This window comes from Ascaphus truei, chromosome 10 (assembly GCF_040206685.1).
Source record: "Ascaphus truei isolate aAscTru1 chromosome 10, aAscTru1.hap1, whole genome shotgun sequence".
NCBI classification, from domain to species: Eukaryota; Metazoa; Chordata; class Amphibia; order Anura; family Ascaphidae; genus Ascaphus; species Ascaphus truei.
In genome coordinates, this window is record NC_134492.1 from 42203914 (window position 1) to 42218454 (window position 14541).

A 14541-nucleotide genomic window follows, 5' to 3' on the forward strand; every position below is an offset into this window, starting at 1 on the left:
TGCAGTTGAGAGTATAATCCACTTTGCTACAAGTCATGTAGTAATTACATTTAACATAGTACGCATTGCAAACGCTTTTCTTTACCGTCTCGCTGATCTAGTTTGGTTTATTTGTCTATTTGCTTTATTTATTTGGCAATCATCAGTTCACGTTTGTCCATTGATGTTTTAATGTTCCTGGTTCTTCATAAGAAGCCAACGGCATATTCAGATAGTCATGACTGCAAGTGAATACTAATTCAAGTGAATGGTATCTTAACTTGCAATCAGGACTATCACGCCTTAGGCCGAGCTCATACACTCCGCTTGCTTGTGAGAGTGTGAGCTCCTTACCTGCCGCGCTGCTGTAGCACAGGCGATCTGTGCTCAGTGTTGCAGGGGTTTGGGGGCGTGGCGAGGGCATGGCAGAGGCGTCATGGACGCGTCACAAAGCTGGTTCGCCCTCATTGGCTGAACCAGCTCACATGATGCTGACGTCATGCAGCAGTCACCTGAGAAGACTACATTTATTGTCTTCTCAAAACACTGCCGCATCAACGCGCTACTTTGCCGGCAGGCACTCAGGCACTTGGCTAACAACTATAGCCAAGTAATGCATTGTGCCTGATGTGCGCGCACGTAGCAACGTCAGCAGCATAAACTCGGCCTTAGTTAAGCTGCCTCTAGCTTGGTATAAGCTTTCTACAAACTAAATTTATATCAAAAAGTATTTTTACTTCATTTTGATTCTCATGCCTCAATGGTATTTTCATTTGCTATGGTTTATTGGGGAAAAAATCATACAGTAAGTCACGGTCTCATGACATAAAATATGATATACTGTAATATTAAATACATTTTACCTAAATGTGCAAGCAATATTTTTATGTACTTGTCTCCAAGTCAGAAGAAAACGTAAAATGATTCCATGGCTTTTAGAAGTTTGAAAACGACTGATCTAATTAATAATGACTTCAATATCATGAGCTTCTTGAAGATCGTATATTTCCAGAGGAAAGCTTGTTGTAATTGATTTGTGTCACATAATTATAACAGCTAGGAGACAACGGCCCATGGCTACTAAGCGCTGCTATTCCATATAACAAGGTCTTAAGACACATCATTCACCACCCATTCAAGTTAATGGGCTTACAAAGGTGTCTACTTACAGTATCGGCCACAGCATTATCAGATACACACCCATTTGCTTCAATTTCAGTTCACTTTCATATAATTATATTCATTGGGGATATTTCCAGTGATTTGAAGAGTTTGTTGATAAAACTTCGGTAATGTTTTTCAAGTGTCGATATTATAGTACAGTAGTATAATATAGACACTGACAGACTCATCAGCGCATATTTACTAAGCAGTGTTCTGCCCCGAAATACCTTTCAATGCCAGAAGAAATCTTATGGCATTCATTTGAATGGGTCAAAGGGTGCCTTCCAGCATTTAGAAATGTCCTATGGCAGTAATTATGAACTAGAGACAAATTACTACATTACTATGTATTTTATCTATTTTCTTTCGTCATAAGTATGGGTCGTTTAGGTCAATAGTTTGGCCAAAATATTTTAAAATTCAACAACGTCACGGTAACACAATTTCAGCAGATCCTTCACTACCTGTCTGAATTATTTCTGTCACTGCATAGAGAGAAGAGAGGAAATATTGGTAGTGTATGACCTACTTAAATGGGGACACCCTAACGTGGTTGTAGGCTTAAAATATTTTGGCCAAAGTATTGAACTAAATGACCCATATTTATGAAGAAAGAATATAGATAAAATACATAGTAATGTACTCATTTGTCGTGTTGGATGTAGCATTGGGGCTCCTATCTCTTGTTGTATACATTAGGTCCCACACCCAGTAACACTCCAAATAACACAGATATATATACAATGTAGTGGGTTTGGGTTTTGAGCTTGCTAAGACTGTATGTAAAAAAGTCATTATGAACCGCAATATTTTTCACTGCCAAGCACACTTAAAAATACATCTTACAAAATCATAAAAAATTATTTGCACACATCCATTTAATTATTTCGTCAAGTATACTGTACAGCTGCAGCAAGACTTAGTGTTTTCGGGACCGCAACAAGTCACGAGACTGAGACTGCCCCGGCGGTGCCAGAGGGTTATCGCTGTTGAGGTTCCTATTCAGAAGCATCGACCACCTGCAGTGCGACCGCGGCCTCACAATCTCCGGAGCTGCGACTCTAGTGTTTTTCAGCTGCAGCTCTGCATACAGTAAGTCTTGCTACATCTATATGAGTATACTAATCACGCACGAGCACTACATGACATTTTAATGTGACTATTGACATAAAGAATTGCTGGTCTATGCAACATTTATAATCTCCCATTGTTAAGGGCCTTCAGCTTGAAGAAAAGGAGGGAGAGAAATGTATTATAGAAACTTTAAAATACAGTCTCTTAAGTGAAGGGTTTGAACAATGTACAGGAGTGAAGCATATATCAGACAAAGAGACATGCTAGAATAAGAGGTCCTGCTCTAAAACTGGAGGGTGCCAGGCTCAGAAGAAATGTGAGTGCTTTTTCATGGAGAGGGTGGTGGATTAATGGAACTGCCTTCCAACAGAGGGACTAATACAATGAGGGAGTTCCAAAATGCTTGTGATAGACAAAAGGCTACGCTATATACACTGGCGACACACTTTATTCGAGCTCGGCTAGTCCCACGAATTTGGGTATACCCGGGTGTATTGAGGTTTGTAACTGTTTTCTGCCCGAGTGCATTGAGTTATTTTCCAGCAGGGATTGAAGCATTTTATTCCCGCTGGCTGCAATACTGAACAGTACATATATATATACTGCATTACAATTCATGAATTTATGTCATCTGGTAGACACGCGAAGCATTGCAGCCTATTAAATCCTAATCATTATCATTTAACAGATCAGCCGACCATCAGCCAGGCATGAACCCAGGCTGGGAAGGCAAATGCAACGGGGCTTGTCAGAGGTGAGGAGCGGCGCATTCCAGGTATCTGCCAGGTACATACCGGGTATTTGCTCGAATAAAGTGTGTCGGTGCAGTATGAAAGCAATTTAAGGATCTCGTAGGGTCTGAGGTTTCACCACAGAATAAGTGGGCCAAGTGGTTATTATCTGCCGTCAGTGTCAGTGTTTTATGCTTTTAAACATGATTCAGAAGACAATGCAAACCTTAGGAGTTTTGATCAAATGCTGGATTTTCAAAAGTGTTATCAGGTTCTCTAAAAGAGCAGGAAAAGAAAACAATTACCCGTATGCACAATATGCGTACTGTCTAATCATGTATAGAGAAAAGGTCTTGGTAACAGTTATAAGTTCACTTATATATATGATTTGAACAGAACTTACTATGACTGTAAAGGCTGATTATTGATTACTGATATATCTATCTATCCATCAATATGAGCTTGACAAAGAACTATTTTGGTCCGAAACGTCGCCCATTTTTTTCCATGTTATTTGCCAGATGTTACGAATAAATTAAATGATGAATATCTATAGGCGATTGCTGCGGTTTTCTTTTACTCTATATGCTCTTTGGGACCGGTTGGTGATCCTGACGCTTCTGAGTGCACCCCATGGGAAGTACAGTGTGTGTGTGTGTGTGTATGTATGTATATATATATATATATATATATATATATATATATATATATATACAGTGTTCGACAAACCTATACATTTGCTCGCCCCGGGCGAGTGGATTTAACATCGTGGCGAGCTCCTATTGGCCCAAGCAGCACACATGTGGTACTAGGTGGCAAGTAGATTTTTTTTGTTTGGCGAGTAGATTTTTTGGTGATTTGTTGACCACTGTATATATATATATACACACACATACACATATATGAGATTATGAATTTATCTTTGGTTGTTCACAGTCAGACAACCACTTTTCATATACAAATGTTCATTGGTATTCCTGGGCAGATATACTCTGCAGATTTTATATGTGGTTACAACAGTTGTACAGAATTACAGGAGAAGGAGATTACCGTCCATAAAGGATTATCTAATAGTTGCCAAAGTCTTGCAGAGCACAGATGTGAACAAACACTCCCCAATGGTTTTTCTGAACTCAGATTTGTAAAAAGATTGCGGGCGATATTTTCTAAGCAGGGATCATAAGAGCCCATATTTATTAAGCGGAGAAATGTTACAGGTCACTTTCTAATGTCAGGTGTCATTTTATAGGTATACTTACTTGGAAGCCGTCACAATGCTATTTGCGGTTGCTGAAGGAGGGGATCGCCATGGGAAAATTAAAAACACAAGTGTGAAATATATAGATGGCAAAACACAAGGCAAACAATTCATTATATCATTATTCCCCACATAAATGAGTATATAAAAACACTAATACCATATATTCCATAAGCAAGAAATAAGTATACAATTCCCTAACATTAAGGCCAACATTTACTAAATGATGCTATCAATTACGTACGGCTTAAATGACCGCTGTAGTAAATCTGAAAGCACTGTTTAGTAAAACTGGGCTTAGATATGTCAACGCACCCATGTATATTCCTCAAATTACTAACCCATTAAAACCATTTACCCCCCAAAATAACAAGCGAATCAACTCGCTCAACTAATAGCAAATATAGGAAATGGGGAACTACCCCAGCCAGACATGTACCGCTCTCTACACTAATAGAAGTGACAAGATCCACTGTGCACACTTTTATGTGCATTTCCTACCTTTCTTTCTGAAGTGTTGTATTGTTAATGCCACCACGGTTCCTGCGATGACAACGCCAACAACAGCTACAGCTGAACCCCCGATGTAAGGAAGAACCCGCTTCACCATGGAGACGTCGTGAGCTGGAACACATACAAAGCAAAGAGCTCAGCTCTGTGGATTACCATATCGAGGAAAATGTCCAAGTAGCTTGATGTGCGTGGAGATTGAAGAGGGTTTCCTACTGTCTAGGGGTTTTTGCTAATTCGCACTGCACTTTATATTGAGTATCTATATGTACTTCTGGTCCCCACAGCTCCTCGTTAAAAATAGAACTTCAATGGGTTTGGGTATCAAGGCAGGTGCAGAGACGTGTTTTCACATTTAATTTCTCAGTATCAATGTGTAATAGTATTTTACTGTAATTTGTGACCTTGTGCATCAACCTTCTCTGAGATGTCAACCTCCAAGGACTGAAAGTAGTGAGATTTGGGGCTATGGCTCAAAAAATAAAATGGAGCATAAAAGTGATGATTTTTATCGGTCAGACTTCATTAAAGTCTATGAGATGCTGATGCTAAAAATCAGTGAGACTGACTCCAAATCAGTCAGACAGGTAATCAGTGACAGTTGAAAGGTGGGGCCTGTGATTTGGGGATTTCTAACATAAGGAGTTAGAGATTATAGTAACATGATACATATTATTAATTGGATGTGTCTATGATCAACACTGATTAACCCTCTGTAATGCGTTCAAACCTCTGCCAGGTCTGAAGTGGCCTAAACTAGCCCCACTTTTAATCTGCGTTAGGCTAAGTCCCCGCTAGCGCGGATCGGGCTGAGCGGGCGGCGCTTGCGGAGGAGACTTCCATATATATGTAAGGATGTCCATATATATTAAAGGTTCCGCGCTGTCAATTACATAGGCAGCGCCATATTGTCCCTGTTTGCCAGCGAAGTTACTGCGTACCAGTTGGGCTGCGCATGCGCGAGGGAAGCGCGCGAAGGGTAATCATAAGTAAAGACTTGGAGGGGGTTGAACTATGAACTCTGACTGTGAGGAGGTCAGCTGAGGCTGAGGACCAATGGGATGCGATACTGTGTATGCAGGAACCGGATGCGTGTGGGCGGTGGGTCAGAGCAGCGAGGGAGGTGAAGGAGGAGGTTGGTGGAACCTCGTGTGCGAGAGCAGAGGGTCAGTGACCCGTCTGCTTAGATAGGGTATGCTCGCAGCCCCAGGAGTCTTTCCCCCGCCATCGTAGGGTGCTGTATTTGTAAGGACGCCCATAGTCGTCAGGGACGTTCCCCTTTAGTGAGGTTCATATGCGGAGCTGCGGCCGCCATCTTGGATTTCCTATCTGACGGTGCTGCAGAAGGGAGAGACGGCGCAAGGCTGGATTAACACCAGGACCCGTGGAGTGTCAAGGTCATCGTAGTGACCGGAAGGTATCCTTATCTACAAGTGCACCTACACCGGTCACCAGGCGCTGATCCCGCCTCCCACTAACTAATTGGGTTCCCTGAGAGAATGCATATGGTACCATACTTTACTGGTTATGAGACATACTCCTAAGGAGAGTGGCAGAGCCACTTATGTACAGGACATCATCCCAATAAGGTGTGGCCGAGCCACGTTGTGTGTGTATATGTAAAGGTTATCTGATGATTCTGCATATCATTTGTTATTCATGTGTTATATAAAAAGGTTGGTTGCATACTGTTGTTGTTAGGTTCTTGCTTAGGGTATAATCTCTATAGTGGGGATCCTGGGTGAGTGGAGGCGCTGCACCACAAGTGATAAAGGTATACCCCCAGGCTCCCAATATGCGGAGGCTCAGAGCTCCTGAAGCCACAGGTTTATGTACCGTAGTCCCTTAGTTCAGGTGTTCACAAAAAGGGCTACATTTGGAGGCGCTGCTGAGATCTTAGACCTGGGGTGCCCCCACATTTTTTTTTTGTCTCTATTGTGCAACCAACCCACATCATGTCGGTGCCCTCGGCGCTCGAGGTGCGCAAGTGGGCCCAACGGCGCGGGATCCCCTTGAACCGTGTTTTCGCGCTGGGCCATGTCCCCGCCATGATCTCGTTAGGCACAGTGACCGAGCAGGTCCGCAAGCTTCCTCTCCTGGACAATGCCCAAGTACAAGACCACTTTTATGACCACGACCAGACCTGGCGCCGGATCTTGTATGCCACTGAACAAGATATATGCCCCGAGGCTTTGCCCCGTATACTGCTGCTGCCCGAAGCTCCGGGGGTGCGCTGTCCCATCGTCCAGGCGGACACCCCTGCGCCCCTGGCCACTTCCACCCCCCGGAGAGAGTATACCCCCACCGCTGGCGCCGCGACGGGAGGCCCCGACCACTCCCCTGACCGTGGCCTGCACCCTCATTGGCCCGCAGCCCTGAGCCTAGGCCCCTCCTCTACCCCGTCCGGCCTGCGGGCTAGTCTCAACCGACTTAGCCTATCAAGATTGGACGCTTACCCCGCTGTCGGGGACAGCTTACCGGGAGACACCTCTTTGCCCGCATTAGCTGCCGTTATCCACAATACCACCCAGTCGCTCCAGTACAGGAAGTTAAAGGCCTTCTCCGGGGAGAAACCCACGCCCCAAGGGGAAGTGGGGATAGAGGACTGGCTGGATCATACCGAACAGGTACTACCTGAATGGACCTGCACGGACGCGGTCCGTAGGCAGCGCATCGTCGAGTGCTTACGGCCTCCCGCGTCCCACATGGTGCACTACTACCGAGACGACAACCCGGAAGCTGATGCGGCAGACCTCATCTACTGCCTAACCAAGGCGTATGGAGCTCCGGTGGACATGTATACTTTGATGTCGAAATTTCATGCGTTAGCCCAGAAGGAAGGGGAGATGGTATCCGATTTTCTCAGGCGACTACACCTGGATCTCTGGAACATGGTCAGGAAAGGCGTGTTGCCACGGAAAGAAGCCAACGGAATACGTACCACTCAGTTGCTGAGGGGCCTCCTACCCCTACACCCCGTGTCGGTACGGGTCAGTAGCTGCATAACGCCCGGGCAAGCCCTGTCGTTTCACGACTTAATGGATCGGGTCCAAGCGCACGAGATGGTGTTATTAGGGCGTGACGTAACCACCGGGAAGAAGCCACCGCCAGGGGGTAAAGAAGCCGAGAAAGTGGACCCAAAGCCCGACGTGCCCGAACCTGGGGATCTCGATCCCGAGGATGTTCCCCCCCCCGTGACACCCCGACCTCGTCCCCCGACTGGGCGAAGTCCCCCAACCAGGAGAGACGAGGCCTACCTCAGCCAAATGCAGTGTTACGCCTGCGGAAAGATGGGACATTTACGGGCCCACTGCCCCACCTCGCGGAGGACGTCGTCCCGATCGGCGCAGTCGATGCCGTGCCAGCCCCTGGAGGGTGAAAAGGTGTTGCCATCCTCTCCGAGCCCCCGAATTGGCCCCGCCTCCATTATTCGAGTGGTTATTGAGGGCATCTACGCCGCCGCATTATTGGATACGGGGTCTCAAGTGACCATCGTGTATCGGCCCTTCTACGACCAACACCTACACCAACTACCGTTGCTATCTGCGGATGCCTTGCGGCTACGGGGACTGAGTCATGAAGATTACCCCATAGACGGAGTAGTAAAGGTGCAGTTAGATATTCTCCAGCTGAATACTGGTAAACATCACCCCATGGAAGTGGAGGCCCTAGTGTGCCCCGAGCCGTAGGACCACCCCAGCGCCCCAATCATCTTGGGGACCAACGCTGACATTGTGCGCGCGGTATTCCGCCAGTTTTTGCAGGAAGCAGGAGAAGCCCCACTGCTGGCCCTAGCGGCCTGTCCCGCCCTTCAAGAGGTCTGCGGCAAAATTGCGACTGAGGAAGAGCATGGCGTCCTCTACAGCCAAGAATGGGGACTGACCCAGATTCCCCCGGGGGAAGGACGAATGATGGTCGCCGCTTGCCATTACCCCCGTCGACGGTCGGAGGATCAGCTCTTCACCTTGGAGAGTGTGGCCCAGGACGAACAACGTTTGGGCTACAAGGTACTAACCTCGGTCAAGGAATGGCCCGGGAAGATCCCGAAGCGTACCTGGGTGTATGTGCAGAATATATCCCCGTACCCGATGACTATTGACCGGCGGCAGACGCTAGGGAGGATATACCCGGTAACTTCCGAGGAGGAGGCCTCGACGGAACTAGCTAGGAGCTCGCCTGCTACCATAGCGCCGGCATTGGAATTTGACTTTGGCGACTCGCCCCTCCCGGATGAGTGGAGGAAGAGGCTACAGGATGAGCTACACGACCGAAGGGGTGTGTTCTCCACTGGTGACATGGATGTGGGGTGCAGTCGCAGTGCCCACCATACCATCCGACTGAGCGACGCCACCCCCTTCCGGGAGCGCTCCCGCCGGCTTGCCTCAAAGGATGCTGACGAAGTGAGGGGATTAATCGACGAGATGAAAACGGCTGGCATCGTGCAGGAATCTCGGAGCCCTTACGCCTCACCCATTGTGGTAGTCCGCAAGAAGAACGGGACGGTCCGTCTATGTGTGGATTACAGAACGCTGAATAACCGTACTATCCCCGACCAGTATACACTGCCCCGAATCGAGGACCTCCTGAATGCATTGACCGGGAGTAAATGGTTCAGTGTGCTCGACCTCAGGTCCGGGTATTATCAAGTGCCCATGGGCCCGGAAGACCAAGAAAAAACGGCCTTCATCTGTCCCTTAGGGTTTTACCAGTTTACCCGCATGCCTCAAGGGATCTGCGGGGCCCCGGCCACGTTCCAGAGACTAATGGAAAAAACCCTCGGAGACCTTAACCCGCGAGAGTGCTTAGTGTACCTGGACGACATTATCGTGTTTGGGCGGACTCTAGAAGAGCATTCCGAGAGGCTGATGAAGGTGCTGGATAGGCTTGAGGGGGAGGGCCTAAAACTGTCGCTAGACAAGTGCAAATTCTGTCGGACCTCTGTAACGTATGTGGGCCACATTGTGTCAGCTGATGGGGTGTCCACCGACCCAGGGAAGATCGAGGCGGTGATGAACTGGCCCAGACCTCAAAATGTTCAAGAGCTGCGGTCTTTCTTGGGGTTTTGTGGCTATTATCGGCGGTTCGTGGAGGGGTATTCCAGCAAGGCCAAGAGACTGAATGACCTTCTCAAGGTGCATCCGGGAGAAACCGGGAGAAAGGGGAGCTCGGCGCAGACACCCTTTGGGAAGACATGGACTACAGAATGTGAACAGGCCTTCAAACACTTAAAGACCAGCCTCACCCAGGCCCCCGTCTTGGCCTACGCGGATCCTGAGCGAGACTATGTCCTACATGTCGATGCTAGCCTCAGCGGGCTAGGAGCGGTTTTGCATCAGAAGTATGAGACCGGGCTACGTCCAGTGGCCTACGCGAGCCGAAGTTTAACCCCTAGCGAGCAGAATTACCCGGTCCATAAGTTGGAATTTTTGGCGCTAAAATGGGCGGTGGTGGACAAGCTGCACGATTATCTATATGGAGTACCGTTCGAAGTACGCACGGACAACAATCCCATGACCTATATCAATACGTCTGCCAAATTGGACGCCACCGGACACCGTTGGTTAGCTGCTCTAGCCAATTACCGGTTCAACCTTAAATACAAACCTGGACCCACCAACATAGGGGCCGACGCTCTGTCTCGTCGACCTGGTCTGCAATCCACCCCTGATGAGGAAGTCTGGGAGGAGATACCGGGCCCCGGGATTCGTGCTCTCTGTTCAGTAGCGGCGATAGTCGATGACAACGTAGCATTCTCGGAATTACGGGTGGTTGACTCGTTGGGATGTCATTCGCAGGCTGTTCCTCTGGCCTATCAAGGTCGAGACGGGATGAATGTCAATGAAGATAATATCATAGCGTGGAAGGATCTAGTGCATTATCAGACACAAGACCCCATAGTGGAGCTGGCCCGTCAAGCTGTACAGCAAGATAATCCGTCTATACTGAAGCGGGCCCCCAAAGACTTGGTGAAGCTCCTGTTAAATGAGTTTGGGAGGTTTGAAATGGACAATTGTTTGTTATATCGGGTGATTTCCTATCATAACCATCCCGATCGGCGTCAGTTGTTTTTACCGGAACGTTTGAGAACACTAGTCCTCCGGGCCCTTCACGATGACCATGGTCACCTGGGCATTGACAAGACCTTTGGACTACTGCAGGATAGGTTCTATTGGCCGAGAATGAGGGAGTCAGTGGAGCAACATTGTAGGAAGTGTAATCGTTGTTTACAAAAGAAGACACTGCCTACCAGGGCGGCTCCTATGGCACACTTGAAAAGTTCGGGTCCCATGGATTTGGTGTGTATGGATTTTCTTTGTATCGAACCCGACAGTCGGGGAGTTAGTAATGTTCTCGTGATCACTGACCACTACACTAGGTACGCCCAAGCGTTCCCTACGAAAGACCAGAAGGCCGTAACGGTAGCCCGAGTACTATGGGAAAAATATTTCATTCACTATGGGTTACCAAATCGTCTTCACTCCGATCAGGGCCGGGATTTTGAAAGTACACTGATACGGGAGTTGCTCACCCTACTGAACATTGCCAAGTCACGTACTACCCCGTACCACCCCGAAGGGGATGCCTTGCCCGAACGGTTCAATCGCACCTTGCTGGATATGTTGGGTACATTGAAGAGCCCGCAAAAGACGGAGTGGAGTAAACACGTCGAAGCATTGGTACATGCGTATAATTGCACCCGACATGAGTCCACCGGGTATACCCCGTATTTCTTGATGTTCGGCAGGGAAGCCCGGTTACCGGTGGATGTGCGCCTACGGATATCTACCGATGGGGTATCCAATAGGACGCATTTCCGATACGTTCAGCGACTAAAGGACAGTCTACAGTTGGCCTACAAATTGGCTGAGCGGACGACCGCACAATTAAATGCGGGGAATAAAAGGCGTTATGACCACAAAGTACGTTACAAGGAAATTCACCCCGGAGATGCGGTCCTTTTACGCAACTTAGGTGTTCCTGGGAAGCATAAATTGGCAGACCGGTGGCGGGAGGGTGTGTATGAGGTGGAGTCACAGATGCCGGGTCTTCCTGTGTACCGGATCAAGGATTCTGAAGGCCGCGTAAAAGTGTGGCATAGGAATCATCTGCTTCTCATACCTCAAGTAGGGACGGATGAATTGGAAGCCCCAGCCACTGCCCTAGATGGAGCAGTTGAATACACAGAGGATGGCTCAGAGACTATAAAAATTGCCACCTCTGAGGATACAATGGAGGGAACCTCTCAAAGGGGCCTTCCGGCCGTGGAGGCATCTCCCGAAGGAGCCACGGGTAAAGAGCCTTTTGGCCCGAACATTGATCATTTGACTCCAGTGAGTCAGCCTCTAGACCCACAAAGTCCCTGTTTTACACCCCAAAGAGACTGTGTTAATGCTGAACACCCCTCAAGGGTAGAGACTGAAATACCATTTGAGACTGATCACTCTGCAGAGGAAGCAGAGGAGGATCAACCCCGCCGAAGTCAAAGAAACAGTCAACCTCCCATGCGAATGGCATATGATCAGTTTGGGGCACCCCATTATGAGGCTCAGCAGTGGGCTCGGCATAGGATGCAAGCTATGATGGTACTGTTTAATGAGATGTGTAACCTAATCTAGGAAGAGAGGGTTGTGTACATAGTTAATATATATGGGGTAAGGTAGTCCAGCGGGGACGCTGGATTCTGGAGGGGGGAGAATGTAAGGATGTCCATATATATTAAAGGTTCCGCGCTGTCAATTACATAGGCAGCGCCATATTGTCCCTGTTTGCCAGCGAAGTTACTGCGTACCAGTTGGGCTGCGCATGCGCGAGGGAAGCGCGCGAAGGGTAATCATAAGTAAAGACTTGGAGGGGGTTGAACTATGAACTCTGACTGTGAGGAGGTCAGCTGAGGCTGAGGACCAATGGGATGCGATACTGTGTATGCAGGAACCGGATGCGTGTGGGCGGTGGGTCAGAGCAGCGAGGGAGGTGAAGGAGGAGGTTGGTGGAACCTCGTGTGCGAGAGCAGAGGGTCAGTGACCCGTCTGCTTAGATAGGGTATGCTCGCAGCCCCAGGAGTCTTTCCCCCGCCATCGTAGGGTGCTGTATTTGTAAGGACGCCCATAGTCGTCAGGGACGTTCCCCTTTAGTGAGGTTCATATGCGGAGCTGCGGAGCTGCGGCCGCCATCTTGGATTTCCTATCTGACGGTGCTGCAGAAGGGAGAGACGGCGCAAGGCTGGATTAACACCAGGACCCGTGGAGTGTCAAGGTCATCGTAGTGACCGGAAGGTATCCTTATCTACAAGTGCACCTACACCGGTCACCAGGTGCTGATCCCGCCTCCCACTAACTAATTGGGTTCCCTGAGAGAATGCATATGGTACCATACTTTACTGGTTATGAGACATACTCCTAAGGAGAGTGGCAGAGCCACTTATGTACAGGACATCATCCCAATAAGGTGTGGCCGAGCCACGTTGTGTGTGTATATGTAAAGGTTATCTGATGATTCTGCATATCATTTGTTATTCATGTGTTATATAAAAAGGTTGGTTGCATACTGTTGTTGTTAGGTTCTTGCTCAGGGTATAATCTCTATAGTGGGGATCCTGGGTGAGTGGAGGCGCTGCACCACAAGTGATAAAGGTATACCCCCAGGCTCCCAATATGCGGAGGCTCAGAGCTCCTGAAGCCACAGGTTTATGTACCGTAGTCCCTTAGTTCAGGTGTTCACAAAAAGGGCTACATATAGATATATGTAAGTCCCCGCTCAAGCGGTGTGCGCGACGCTTTGGTAAACAAAAAATCTATACTTACCTGCGCGCTCAACTACCCGCAATGCCCCCCCCCCCTCCCCACGCGCGTGTACAAGCAGGACACCCGGCGCTCATGCTTGGAGCGCTCTCCAAGCATGAGCGCGTTCAGCGCCAGCGGGGACTTAGCCTTAGATATAAGGAAAGTAAGCTTTGTTTACATTTGACACAGCTACAAGCATTACATTATGAAGTCTTCAAAGCAAATATTTATTTACATTGATATGTCTTCCCCAAAGTAACCCCACCACATGGTGATAGGTGACTGGATCCTCCTTTCCCACAATATATGTTTCCAAGGGCACACAGGGTAAATAAAAAACAAAATACATTACTGTATCTGTATACTATATGTTGAAAAATCTGTGAGAATGTTTCTGCTTTATCTGAGGTTAAACACTGGGTTATGCGGCACAACCTGGATGAAGGTCCCTTCGTGGTGACCGAAACGTTGGTTGCAGTGCCATATTTGTTTTAATACCATTTTTTTTGTCTGGATTCCAACTTACAGTGTGCTGTCTCATTACTGGACGTCCATCTGGTAACCATCTCTACTTTACACATATGGGGTAAGCATCTGTGCTCTGCCTGAGTATTTGTGTGCCAACTACTCTTTTCTGCAATATATATATATATATATATATATATTATATATATATATATATATATATATATATATATATATATATATATATATATATATATATATATATATATATATGTTCACCCTATATATGTATAATGTGCTGCACTTTTGGGGGTTTGTGGGCTGCCCTTGAAGTACATCATGTATATCATGTTTCCTACCACTGCACTAGACTAAGCTCGCACAAGCAGGGCCCTTATTACCTTTTGTATCTGTTTCAGTTAGTTTGTTCTTTGGAATATTATTGTGCTTATTTCATTTATGTGATTCTGCTCCGACCCAATGTACCGGGCTGCAGACTATAAAGGCACTTTATAAATTCATAATAACCACTGCCTGCAATGTATTGCTCTGGCACTCAGGGGATCACAAACATAGCAGT

General features: G+C 47.5%; 1 protein-coding gene and 1 long non-coding RNA gene across 6 annotated transcripts in view; one reads left to right on the top strand and one right to left on the bottom strand.

The window, feature by feature from the left end:
- The window catches only part of LOC142503907 (uncharacterized), a 33244-nt gene that overhangs the window by 4426 nt on the left and 14277 nt on the right, over nucleotides 1-14541 (top strand). Inside the window, exon 2 of the long non-coding RNA XR_012804120.1 lies at nucleotides 14025-14082. This is a non-coding gene — a long non-coding RNA (uncharacterized LOC142503907). The remainder of the gene's footprint in view (nucleotides 1-14024; nucleotides 14083-14541) is intronic.
- LOC142503905 (P-selectin-like) overlaps nucleotides 1-14541 on the bottom strand; it is a 160381-nt gene that overhangs the window by 1602 nt on the left and 144238 nt on the right. For all 5 annotated transcript variants that reach the window (XM_075616822.1, XM_075616823.1, XM_075616819.1 and 2 more), the window contains 3 exons: nucleotides 4708-4830; nucleotides 4208-4238; nucleotides 3175-3224 (listed from right to left, as the gene is read on the bottom strand). In XM_075616822.1, coding sequence (XP_075472937.1) covers nucleotides 3176-3224; nucleotides 4208-4238; nucleotides 4708-4830 — 203 coding nt within the window. In that variant the 3' untranslated portion in view covers nucleotide 3175. The remainder of the gene's footprint in view (nucleotides 1-3174; nucleotides 3225-4207; nucleotides 4239-4707; nucleotides 4831-14541) is intronic.